Here is a 13,883-nt window from a genome sequence, read left to right on the forward strand (position 1 = left end):
TAAATACACTTGTGGTTTCACTAAATTATTCGATTCTATAAACACTTGACTCGTAATATTTCAAAATTGGGGCATTGCTGTTTCAGTTGTCAAGGGAATACACCTATAATAAACATTAGATGTATTGTTATTGTCAAATCCAGAAAAACTCGCATCCAAAATCTCACAAGAGGAATACATCAAACCAGCTTTTTATTGTGAAACCTTTTTAGTTCTGCCTCAGGGGACTTCTACAGCTGCAGTCACAGACACAGCAGGTGACAAGTTCATGCATCGTACCAATGATCATGGATTTATTTGTGTTCATTTTGACACTTCATGTTTAAAATATGCATGAAGACAGTTATTTTAAGTATCAAACAGTCAAACAGACATCAAAACTCCCTTGTTAACAGGTGGGCACTGTGTAGGTAATCCTGGGTGCCTTCAAAGGAAATGGGTGGATTTAGTTTAAAGCCTAATGGATCTAAGAAGAACCCCCAGACTTCTCTCAAAATTGTACCTTTAATTCTGAATCTTAAGATTGAAATTGCAGTGTTGTTTTTTATAATTACTTAAAAGTCAATTTTGGCTATCTTAATGATGAGTAATGGTTCAATGTTCAATTCAACATTCAGTCCAAATCTTATTATATTATACAGTTATTTCAAAGGGCCATTATTACAATATTTTCTGATCTGTGTAATGTTTTTTCCTCATCTAAAACATATCTGCAGTTGCGTTTTGTTTCATTCACACGTTTAACACACACATTTAGGTTGACTTCTCTTAAACTGAAAACACCCTGCTCAAGTGCCACCTTGTCATGTCATGTGGTTATACAGGAAGTGGTCAACTGTGTTGATAACTCCACATTCATCTAGTAAAATCATTTGGATGATGATTACTAAGCTAGAAAACTACATGGCATCACAAGGTGGAACAGAGCATTTTGGGTTTTGGAGATGTAGACAGACAAATAATAGAGGATTACTCATACATGTGTGAATGAAACAAAACACAATGTATGTTTTTTATGAGGTAACAATATTATAAAATGGCTTAAAGCCCACAAGAATCCATTTTGTGTAAAATAGGAGCTTTAAATTATTGTGGCAGGTACATCTAATTTGGTAATAGCCCATTAAATTACACAGCACATTTATCTTGTTGCAGGCAGAAAAGTAGACCTATTTACTTTGACTACAGGGTAATTCGAAGTCACCAATTTGCCAAGCAAATATCTTTCACAGTGGACAAAAACAACCCAAGTAAAGAGTAAAGAGGTCGAGCAGACACCATTTTTCCATTTGATTGCAATGTAGTTAGCATACAAAAATCCACTTAAATTTGAATAGGCTACTCTACCACTCACATCACTAAGACAATGACTATGCTTAAGGTAGACCATTGAGTGTATTTAAATAAAATCATATGGCTGTGTCTCTCCATGGTCCAGAGGGGATCCACAGCAAAACGTTTTCATCTATTACTGCAGTTTTAAGAATGAAGAAAAGTTGTCCCTCGTCCAAAAGAGAAAAGTTCTGAGACCAATCTGGAATTGGGACCATAGACCGTATAATAGAAGTGGACTAAGCGTCGCCCATAGCATTCGATCGCAACCAAATAAAGCTCATTGAGGCTAGCAGTTATAGTGGCTATTCTTCAAGCAGGACCATATTTGTAAATCTAAGCGAGAAACCAAAGAGCTAATCAGGAGCGAGGCTGTTTAAGGTAATACCCCTTTTCGCCTGCAGTGCACCGCTGGTCTGGCAGGGGGCCAGCTCTTAGCAACAAGGCCGTCAATCAACCCAAGTGACCTCGGGGGAAAGCAGGCACTGGATTTGTCGGTTATTAATGTTCATATTGTCATTTAGGGACAAAATAATGAAATATAAAACCTTAGGATCATCTACAGCAGGTTAAAATGAACATTTTAAGACCAAAATGATAAGCCTGACAGCAGCAGTTACAGAGAGAGGGGCGAAGATTTTTTAGTAGAAGTCAATTGCGCCTATGCTCACTTCCTATTTGGAACGCAGCAACTAGCATGTTAGCTATGTCCATTTATACAGTCTATGATTGGAATTCTATTAGTTATATTAGCATTAATATAAATAAAGATATTAAAATCATCTGGCAATGACACATGTATACAGGTAACTAAAACTTCAAAAAGGCACAAATGTAACTTTTCCTTTAAACTTGTTTGAAGTGCAAGTCCAGACCTTCATTCAAGTCCTATATAATTGACTCTAATCAACAGCTGCCATCTCTTCTCAGTTAATCCTGCTCTCTGGTAGATTCCCTATCTGTCTCCATAATCCCTATTGGTCTCTGAGGCCCTCCACTGAGCTGTGATAGGCTCCTGCTGCAGATTGAATATCAAAGAAGAGGATTCTATCTCGGGTTACTGCACTGATGCCACAACGACACCGATGCCCACGAGAGCCAGGCAAAAATACACCAGGTTTACAGCAACAAGGTGTGGCCCTGTGCCCCGGTTTTCCTGGCATGTGCGCCACAACAATGAGCAAGATGAATGCAAGAGATGTTCATCGGTTTAGAGAGAAAACAAAACACAATAAAGAGAAACAGTAGGCCTGTCATAATAATTAATTCATCAACTTCATGTTCAGTATATGAAAGCTGGAACAATATATTTTGGGGCTCATCATAAGTTAATCATGAATTTATATTTATCGCGTTGATATTTCTTTGCAAAAGTAGGGCGATTTTTGTTATTTTAGTTAGTTATACAAAAATATTTGAGCTGTAAACAGTTGGATAAATTATTGATTTATTTGTTGCACCTCATGCTTTTAATGATATTATTTATTTAAAATGGTTAGATTGTCTTGCTTTATTTTAATCTTAATCAATGACATAAAGTACTTTCAATATTATTGTTTATTAATTATTTATTAATTATTAATGTTTTATGACATGCATAAAAGTAAAATTTGGTGGTATTTATTGTGGGTAGTATTTGTATTGTATTGTATTGTACCGTATTATGTTCTGTATTATGATAAAAATTTGAGCTGTTGACAGTTGAAAAGGCAAGGCAAGGCAAATTTATTTGTATAGCACAATTCGTACACAAAGTAATTCAAAGTGCTTTACAGAATAAGAAATACATTAAAATCATAATAAAAACAAATAAAAACATAAATAATCATGAAGATTAAAATTAAAAAAGAGAGACATAAATTGGAGAGAAGAGTGCGGAATGAAAACCTTTCAGTCATATGCACAGTTAAACAGAAATGTTTTGAGCCTGGATTTAAACAGCGTCACAGAAGAGGCCTGTCTCACATGTTCAGACTGTTCCAGGTTTTAGCTGCATGAACCTGAAACTCTGACTCCCCTTGTTTAGTCCTGACTCTGGGCACCAGCAGGAGGCCGGTCCCTGAGCTCCTCAGAGTGCGAGATGGTTCATATGACACTAACATGTCACAGATGTACTTTGGTGCTCGGCCATGGAGAGACTTGTACACAAGCAGAGCTGCTTTAAAGTCTATTCTCTGAGGCACAGGAAGCCAGTGCAGAGACCTGAGCACAGGACTTATGTGCTCGTACTTCCTAGTTCGAGTAAGGACCCGAGCTGCAGTGTTCTGAATGTTCTGCAGCGTCTCACAGCTCGTTTGGAGAGACCAGTGAGCAGACCATTACAATAGTCTAACCTACTGGAGACAAACGCATGTATAAGTTTCTCCAAGTCTACTTTAGACAGTAAACCTTTGATTTTTGCTATGTTTTTTAGATGGTAAAAGGCTGCCGATGTTATTGATTTGATGTGGCTGTTAAAGTTCAAGTCTGAGTCCATTATTACCCCTAGATTTCTTGCCTGATTTGAAGGTTTTAGAGAGAGAGACTGGAGGTGACTGCTGACACTGTCCCTTTGTTTCTGTGGACCAAAGACTATGACTTCAGTCTTGTCAGAGTTTAGCTGGAGAAAGTTGTTTTGCATCCACACACTGATCTGTTGGATGCAGTGACCAAGTGAGTCCACTGGTCCATAGTCTCCTGCTGCCAGAGAGACGTAGATCTGAGTGTCATCTGCATAATTGTAGTAGGACACATTATTGCTGCTTATTAACTGGCCTAATGGCAGCATGTAGAGATTGAACAACAGGGGGCCCTGGATTGACCCCTGAGGCACCCCACAGGTCAGGGCCATGTGATCTGAGACACAGTTTCCAATTTCAACAAAATACTTCCTGTCTTCTAGATAGGACTTGAACCAGTTTAGTACAGTACCAGAGATGCCCACCCAGTCCTCTAGTCTCTGTAAGAGGATCCCATGATCGACAGTGTCAAAAGCAGCACTCAGATCTAACAGGATCAAGACTGAGACTTTGCCTGCATCAGTGTTCAGGCGGATGTCATTTGTCACCTTGATAAGAGCAGTCTCAGTGCTGTGGTGGGCTCGAAAACCTGACTGGAAAACATCAAAGGAGTTGTTCATTTGGAGAAAGTTTGTAAGCTGTTGGTAAACAGCTTTTTCAAGGACTTTGCCAAAAAAAGACAGAAAATAACCTTCTAACTAATTAACTATTAATTAAATAACTAATTTTGTTTATTTTTGGCATCTAAACCCAGTGTTGGGGAGTAACGGATTACATGTACCGCCGTTACGTAATCAGAGTACAAATTATGTGTAACTGTATTCAGTTACAGTTACTGTTTCAATGAGTGGTAATTGGATTACAGTTACTTTGCTGAAATAAGTGGATTACAAGGCGGTATTTTCCTGTTTTCACATTTTGTGCTACATCCCATTTATTTATTTTTTATTTCGGTAATTCCACTCATTGCCGGAAACCCAAACAGAACGCGCGCAGTAAGAGCGACGGAAACGTCATGTTAAAGTTGGCGGTGTCAGTCACACAGTGGAAGCAGCAGTGCACTGGTAAAAATGCATTTGTGTCTTGGAAATTCTTTTCCCGATGTGAGATATATATAAAAAAAACCAAATATAAAATCGCCTACAACTTAAATGTGAAACAGGAGCTACTGGCACTGGTGAAAACAACCTGCATAGACTCATAATATCTGCACTACTGTCCTATAATGACCTGCGACATGAGTGGACACAAACACACACAAACACAAACACACACAAACACACACCTTCATCATCGTCATCAACCTGAGAACCCGCGGACCACGTTTCCTTCCGTAGTTACAGCGCGGACACCGCCGTCTCGTGCGCCGCGTGTGAACTGTGTTTTCTCGCGTAAACCTCCTCCTGTGCGCCTCTAAACCAGAACTAACACCAGGACTAAACCAGGACTAACCCAGGACTAAAGCAGGAATGAACCAGGTTTAAACTAGGACTAAACCACGATTAAACCAGAACTAAAGACCTGGTCTAGACCAGGTCTAAAATCAGGAGTAAACCAGGTCTAAAAATCAGGACTAAACCAGGACTAAACCAGGTCTAAACAACATGACACCTAACAGTAGGTTGACATAATTTAAGGTGATCTCATATAAAAAATAATTTCTCTATCAATAATATTTTTTAATATGGTGAAGGAAAGGCTTATCTTGTTATTGTCTTTTAACAGACAAAACCTCTTATGTTAAGATATCGTGGTCTTTGTTTCTCTACAGCAAACAGTTGCTTATTCATGGAGACTTGGGCTCAGACAATTTGAAGACAACAAACAAGAATTTTCAGGATGTGGTTGCTACATTCATGTCATTTAAAAAAACATGACAATATCAAGTAATCCAAAGTAATTAGATTACGTTACTCACTTTAAGTAATTTAATGGATTACGTTACAAACTACATTTTGGGGTGTGTAATCTGTAATCTGTAGGGGATTACATTTTAAAAGTAACCTTCCCAACACTGTCTAAACCACATCTACATTTGGACTCAAAATTGGTTAAAAGTAGGACCAAAAATGGTTGTGAGCCAACCTTTAGAGTGAATATTATCGTTCTATATTTTCTTCAGCACTGTAACACACTTTAAAATGTGTTATCATGAAACAAGGAAGTAAAGGAGAGTAGAACAGACTGGTAAAGGTCCAGCCGTGACCTGTGTCGTCTGTTGACAGCTCAGAAATAAACTGGAGCGCATGCCCTCGTCAACCCAACATCACAGCAGAGCCAGACCACGCAGTGACCCAGAGAAGGCACAAAGTCAGGGATATGAAAGTGAAACAAATGAGAGCATGCTCTTAAAAAGAGTAAGATTCAGTTCAGAGATTAGCAGGTAAAAATAGACCTCTCCAAGGAGGTTTAAGAATAACAATGGGGACCTATAAACCGGCTAGTTTCAAGTTGGTGTGTTTGTTTTTGCTCAAATTGTGATAAACTTGGTACAAAAGCAAGCAATGGAAGCAACTTATCCAGATTCCGTCCTTGAGGAAAGGTTTCTATTTGGTTGTTTGTTTGTTTTTTCCTTTGGCCACTTGAGTTATTTTGCTTTTAAATAAACAAGGACAAAAGCAAAACTTTAATCCCCAATGCAGACAAAACATCCAAATGGACTAGTTTAGACACTGCAAGAACTTTTCATTTTATTACTTAAAGGTCTCTTATTATACAAAATTGACTCTTGTAAGCTTTAAGACATGTTATATTGTTGTTGCAACCTCAAAAACATACCTGGAGTTGCTAGATCAAGTTTGTTGGATCAGATATCAGCTTCCAAATATCGGTTCAGACAATATTCTGTAATGTAAGAAAACTATTTACAGTTTGCCCAGAAAGCCTCACATGTTTGAACTTTTATTTGTACAAAGTTGTTCTGCAGTTACTTCAGATACAGACCACATTTGGATCAGTGTTGTTTAATTTTACTTTTAGTTCAAATGAAAGATATGCAGTTTTTAGTATCTGCACTGGTATCAGTTGATATTGGCTGACACTTAAAGCCAAAGTATCAAAACCAGTATTGGTTTTGATATTATTATTATTATATATTGCAAAAGATGGGTCAGTGCATACCTAATTGTAATGGCAATGTTTGTCTGAAAAAAATGCAATTTAATATTTTGCCCAGATTGTCAGAGCTATTGGCTTTAGTACTAGTTCAAACTTACAAACAAACAAACAAAAAAAGGCCTAAGAAACCCATTTCTGACACTCCCGGCCAAATGAGGACACTTAACTCAATCCTCTAGAGTCTACGTGCACTTTCAGCTTTGAAGGATGATGCTGAGAAAGTGTGAAAAGTGGTCAGCCGCAGCAGACAACCCATTGGTCAAAATGTCAGAGCCTGCTCCTGTCACAGGGACGCTGTACTCTTCTTCTCTTAATCACCCCCTCCTCTTCCTCTCCTCCTTTCGCCCTCTGAGTACTCCTCGAGCTCTGTGACCGCTCCCCTTTGTGCGTGTGAGTGGTGATAATGGCAGGCTGTCCGTCACGCGAGCTCTGACCCATATTCACTGGTAGAGGAGAGAGCGGGATTTGGTATGGACTTGATGGGGCTGATGGGCATAGTACAACCATCGTCTCTTGGGATCCACCCCTCACACTGTCAGGAGAATCGACCTCCAAGACCAGGGTTACAAGGAGGGAGGGTGCTCTTTCATTTAGAGAGATATGCAGCTATAAAGACGAGGAAGTGGTTGTCAAACTGGGGCAAATAACAGTAATAGTTTTAAGTAGCACCTGTCAGCATTTGGTGTAGAGCTAGAATTTGATTAGATATTTTTTGTTATATAGGTTGATCACAATTTTTCAATTCATTTATATTTAGACATTTTTTCCACATTAATTGTGCACTATGTAACTTTTTGGTTGGGTCCGTCACCTGCTTGTTTCTTTTCCTTCACCTGGAATGTTCCACAGTATGACATTAAACAGTTCTATCTTTACATTTATTCAATTACAGGTGATTTTATAGCTCAAAAAATATCTAGAAAAACAGGCATTCTGACTGTGAGCGGTGCTGTCTCTCCACAGATCTGACCTGTAACTTGGTCTGGTTTGGTCTCCATGAAGGAAAGAAACTGTGAATCATTCCAGACAAAGTCTCTCCATAAAGAAAAGAATATGACCTGAAAAGTTGCGCAATGCACCTTTAAGTAATTCTCCACTCCCAGAGTTGAGATTATATGCATTTGCCAGAATGCGTCTCAATCTGTTTGCCTGCATTAACCTACATAACCTGACAAAACTGAGTCGATTGAACCAAGATAGTAACTTTTTGGTGTCAGGCTTCAACTTCGCCATTTATTCTCTTCATTTTTAAAAAGATTTTCAACAAATTGGGGTGAGGAATGCCAGCTTCTTCTGTCAGTCATTTTGGGAGTGACAGTTTGAAAATAGGCCCTTTTTGGTCAAGAGGAAAACTGCCTAAATGAAAGTCAGATTTTGCTGCAGAGAGGCGATGGAGAGTGATTTGGAGAAAGTAGGAAGAATGGTGCACAAGTATGGATGATTGTAAGAGGCCATTTTCACCACAAACCTCTCCCACACGCTGTAACTCCCACTGAAACAGCACTGCACTGTCACGCAAGGACAAGTCAAGGACACAGTGTACAGTGGGAGAGAGCTTATGGGGGGTGGCTGTGCCTGAATGTCATTGGATTCCATATAACCGAGCTATAAATTCTAAATGTGTTCTCATCAGTGTGATGATATGCTGTTTTAGTGATACTGTCCTATTGTGACTAAGTGCACTGTTTAAAGGGCCCATATTGCACTATTTCTAATCTACGCTATAGTGTTGTTACCTCATCATTAACATACCTGGAGCTGTGGTTTGTTTTATTCACATATGTTTAACGCACAAACCTTGCATTGAAAATACTCCAAGGTGTTCCACCTTGTGATGTCATGTAGATACAGGAAGTGCTCCACCTCCGGTTTTTAAACTCCATACACCTTCACTAGAGTCATTTGAATGATTTCAGTCCTGCACTTGCCAAGCTCTACTGAACAAAAATTAAAAGGTAGCTGTTAACTTTAAAATGCTTCATGATATCACAAGGTGGAACAGAACATTTTGAGCTTTGGAGACAGACTAATGTGGGATTACTCAAACATGTGAATGACACAAAACACAAGTCCAGGGATGTTTTGGAGGAGGCAACAACATTATAACACAGCTTAAAGCTCAAAGAGTCCATGCTGTGTAATAAAGTAATGTTATTCGTAATAACTGGGAAATAAGGACACATGGTGGAACTTAATGTAGGTGTAACTGTTTTGTTTTAATTTTCATTATAATAAGGTATACTTGTATCCCTTGTAGAAACAAATCTGTAATCTTTTCTGTCAAAAGCTCAAAAGAAAAAAAATCTACCAATCAATCAATGCTCTATGTTCAAACAAAGACGCTTTCCCCATTCATTATCTTCCACAGCCTCAATAATACTCTTGATTTAATTTAACCAGTTAAAAAGCTTCAGATGGCATCAGTTTCCTCTCTGTCCATGATGCTGGCTTAGGTTAAATTATAATGGTATAATGTCAAATAACATATGCATAAAAGTAGGTTTGTGTTCCAAGTTAATAATTTGCCTCAGGAACATATTTTTTACTAATGAATATGTAGAATTTCCAACATAATTTTTATTTCTTTTGTTGAATTTGTTTATTTGCTATGACTAGACACGCATCCATAAATTAAAAATGCCCTTAATTATATCTAAAGGCTCAAAAAACAGCATAATGAGGAACATTTATAGTTAGCAAGGCCCCAATTACATTTACTTCAAATGCTGATTCAAAAATCTTGTCTTTCATACCATTTAAAGCATTCATTTTTGGCAGCTTATTTATCTTTGTTGACTCTAAGCGATCACCCGTCCTTCCATGACTCGCTGCTCTTTTCTTTTTCCTTGGTTACAGTCGCTATGCAGCAGAGTGTGGGCGCGGCTGTGAGTAGTCTCTCTGATTGGTGAAGATTTGGATCAATTCGCTGTATTGGAAAATCCTGTGTTTTCCCGACACAGCTCAGTAAACCAGTTAACAATGTTTCTGTAGCTCCCGTTGGCTTAAGTTGAGTCTTCGCTCACTGTGGGTTACTGGTCTATGAAGAGGCTGCATCTGTGGGAATGTTGTGGATTAGGCATTATATATATTTTTTTTTTTCAGATGGTCAGAAAATATGTAGTCAATAACATATTTATAGAGACAAACAGATGGCAGACCCTACACTATAAATGTTACATAGTGCATCTTTAACCCCAACTACACCAGTAACATATTTAAATCAGCTTTTGAGCAAAACCTGGCCTATATAGATATCTATGGTCATCTTGAAAATCCTCTATCAATATAACATTTTATTTGGGGAAAATGTGGACTTTTGAGATTATTTCACGCTTATGAAACTTATTTATTGTTGTGTTTTGCTCACATTATATATTTCATTTATCCTTACTTTTAAGTTAAGGTTGTTATTTAAAGTGGACATGCTTTGAGCTACTGTGCAAGAATTTCCATCATGACTTAAAGGTTCTATGTTTAACAAAAAATATTTTTGTGAGCTTTAAGTCATGTTATAATGCTGTTATCTCATCAAAAACATACCTGCAGTTGTTTTGTTTCATTCACACATGACTGAGTTAACCTTATTAAGCTGTCTGCATCTCCAAAGAAAAAAAATGCTCTGTTCATCCTTGTGATGTCATGTAGTGGTAGTTTTCAAGTTAACATCTACCTTACCTTAAGTTCACTAGTGATTGGCAATTCCATGACTGAAATTATCCAAACAACATTATAACATAAATCAGAAAACGATGTAAATATGGGGCCTATAAATCTACTTCTCAGTCTTAAATAATAATTAAATTTAAAAAAAATTCTACTTGCAAACATCAAAAGTTTATGTTGGCAATATGAGTCACAGCTTAAGCTAACGTCAAAAAGTTGCTGTTTTTTTCTTGTTGACAAAGGCTTTTCAAATTGAGATGAATGGAGATAATAGTGATAAACAGTTGTCACGATCATTATCTGACAAAATAACGCCCCCACGTGCACACTGGAGTCTGCACTGCTCAGAGCTGTGGAGAATCCGCTTGATTGAAACCGCGACAGCAGCAGAACTAATTACCAGCATTTGATTGTGTAGCTGCAGAAGTGGCAGTCTCCGCGTTTGTGAAATATAGTGGCTAGGAGCTATAGCAGATGTTCACGCTCCTGTTTGCATTCTAACTGTGGGATTGGAAAGTGATTGGTAATGAATAAATAGCCTAATACAACGACTATAGGGGATGATTTTTCCAACTTGTTTTCTTTCAGCAGAGGGTAACTTTTAATTTGCTGTTGTTATACTGAGTCAATCCCAAATCTGGTCAACTGAAGGCGCACCAAGAATGACAAGCAATATAAAACTAGAGTTGATCATTTATGGGAAATAATATAATATAATTCTGATTATCTGAGTCATAATTAATATGAAATCAGAATGGCATTTTGTCAATATTGGTAATTAGATTGTTAAAGTGGCAGGTTTTGAGGAACAGAACAAGAGCTCATATGATTTGGAAAAATAAAATAAATAAAAATGCTGCTTTTTACAATACACCATTTTTGGTATTGATTGGAGCAGTTTTATTAACAAATAACATTTCATTAATTGCACATCCCTGAATCAGTGAACTCCTTTTGCCAGCCCCAACCCTGGATAAAATGTTTGTTGTACCAGGAACTGCATCCAATGTAAAACCTGAATTAAATAGTTGAATATACAAATCACTAACTATAGGATGGTTATGATTTATTGGCAATCAAGAAAAAACAGCTAAAGAAGATTGTCAGATGTAGTTACTGTATTCTACTGCATAAGTTTTTATTTGCCTTGAAACTGTGTAAACCTTTTCAGATAGATTGTGAAAAGTAATTAGCATCACTGTCTTAGCTGTTGTAAAGAGAAAGAATCATTGGAGTGGAGGAAAGCAGGAAGTTGTATACAGTACGCCTTGTCTAAAAATCAATCAGGGTTCTGTTGGTTTCTCCATCTGCGATTTGAGTCTAAAGATATTCTCTCAAGTTACTTCCACGGGCATCCAATAAACCTGCAGGTGTTCGGTACAAGACTGCATACATACATACAACAGTACAGCATAGATCAGCTATAAGGCAGAGAATGACAAAAAGTTCTCTTAATCTGTACTAAAGTGAATGAGCAGGATATTATCACAGTCTGTAACTAGGTCTGTCATGATAACAAATTTTGAAGTCTGACACATTGCTGATTAAAAATAGATACTAAACGATAACACTGAAGCAAATTTATGCCTCTGACACAATAATCCAAGAGGACATTTAAACCACAAAAATATTCAAAATGTAAAATATTGTTGAAAAATAATGAGCTGCAGTAAATAAATGGCAGAATGAGACACTTTATTACTTAGTTTGCATCTGTAATAAGTTAGACATTATTAATTCAACCTTTTATGGCTTAAATCGTATCGTATAGCCAAAATATAACCAGGTGATTCCCAGCAGGGCAAAGAAATTGTTCACACAATAAATATTTACCCCAAAAAATATTGTTCGAGTTTTCATATATTGTATGAGACAATGTAATGATGACAGGCCTATCTGAAACTACCACAACCGATACAACCTATAGTATATTGTAACTATACTGTATATTTAATCAAATTTCAATCAAGGTCAGATTCAATCATCTCAGTGGTCACCTCTCTTATTAATCAGGAGGTCTATAGTCAATGCTCTGTCAGTAATAGCATGTGGTTTGAAGCAGAGTTCAGATTTTTTTTAATAAGAGAAAATGAAATCTTTAAAAAAAAAAAAAAAAGCTCTATCAATAAAAGAGGAAAATATATATATATATTTTTGTCATTTCACCCAGCCCTAACTACACAACAACTCCAAACTACAATGACAGCCATTACTACTTCTAGTTTCCCCAATACTACTTTAACTAGTGCTACCAAAGCAGAGGAGTTGTTGTGCACACAGAGGCAAAAACGATCTTAAACGCTCAGTTTCCACTCTGCAGATAAAGAAAGCCTAAATGATTTATGAACGACTACTAAGCCTGTTGTTTGTATTAGATAAATGCTACACAAAGCAAAAACCAACACACCTGACGCCAGCAACAGCCAAATGAAAGTTTTGGCTCTACTTCCCTGTGCTGCAGATTGCCATTTTGAACATGGCCCAACTGTGCAGGCACTGGCAGCAGTGATGGATTTGGCTCAAAATTATTCCCGTTTGAATGTGACGAGATAAAAGCGAGCTTTGAAAATCAGCCCTCTGTTTGACCGCTTACCTCCCACATCTGGATCGACCTGTCCCAGCCACAACATCTGTCCATCCGGGAGCAACACCTGGTAGTCCTCCTCGCCCCCGTACACACCCTCCATGGGGAACAGCAAATAGTCAGAATCCATTTTAAATCAATGTAACGTCTCCCAAAACAAACTGAAGAAGCCAACAAGAACTGAAGAAGTGTCCAAACGTATTCAAAACCTTTGTTCAGTTGACAAAATTAAATTCTCTGTCGCAATTCTCCCAACTAGAAATGAAGAAGCCTCTTGCGTGAGTGTCGAAACACAATCAAAACTTTTGTCCAGTTGACAGAATTACATTTCTTTTGCAGTTCTCCCAACAAGGAACCAAGAGCATTGACGTTTGTTCAGTAATGAAAGTAGCTATGTTGGCATCCCTCCTATGCTTACAGTACGCCCCAGTGATTCAGTTGTTGCACTATAGTAGGGCTAAGCAGGACACATGACCGTTTACAAAGTGAATAGACACAAGAAGAGAGCCCCTAACTGCAATGTTTGTTCTGTTTTCCTTAGTCCTCTGTAGCTGGGTGCATTCTCCGCACATCTGGCTCTTCATGGCTCTATGGTTTTTTCACTGAAGAGGTGTGCTCGGGGCAGCTAGCACTTCCCCTCCATCTTGCTCCTCGCATCTCTCCCTTTTCTTTGGCGTCTGAAAGGTTTT

At 37.9% G+C, this 13,883-nt stretch overlaps 1 protein-coding gene across 1 annotated transcript in view; it reads right to left on the reverse strand.

The window, feature by feature from the left end:
• srcin1a (SRC kinase signaling inhibitor 1a) overlaps positions 1–13,324 on the reverse strand; it is a 120,037-nt gene extending 106,713 nt beyond the window's left edge. Inside the window, exon 1 of the mRNA XM_055152720.1 lies at positions 13,204–13,324. Coding sequence (XP_055008695.1) covers positions 13,204–13,324 — 121 coding nt within the window. The remainder of the gene's footprint in view (positions 1–13,203) is intronic.
• Between the last annotated feature and the right edge of the window lie 559 nt (positions 13,325–13,883).

The sequence above is a fragment of the Boleophthalmus pectinirostris genome, unplaced genomic scaffold, assembly GCF_026225935.1.
Source record: "Boleophthalmus pectinirostris isolate CB_2022bp ecotype Guang Dong unplaced genomic scaffold, ASM2622593v1 HiC_scaffold_17, whole genome shotgun sequence".
Taxonomy (NCBI): domain Eukaryota; kingdom Metazoa; phylum Chordata; class Actinopteri; order Gobiiformes; family Gobiidae; genus Boleophthalmus; species Boleophthalmus pectinirostris.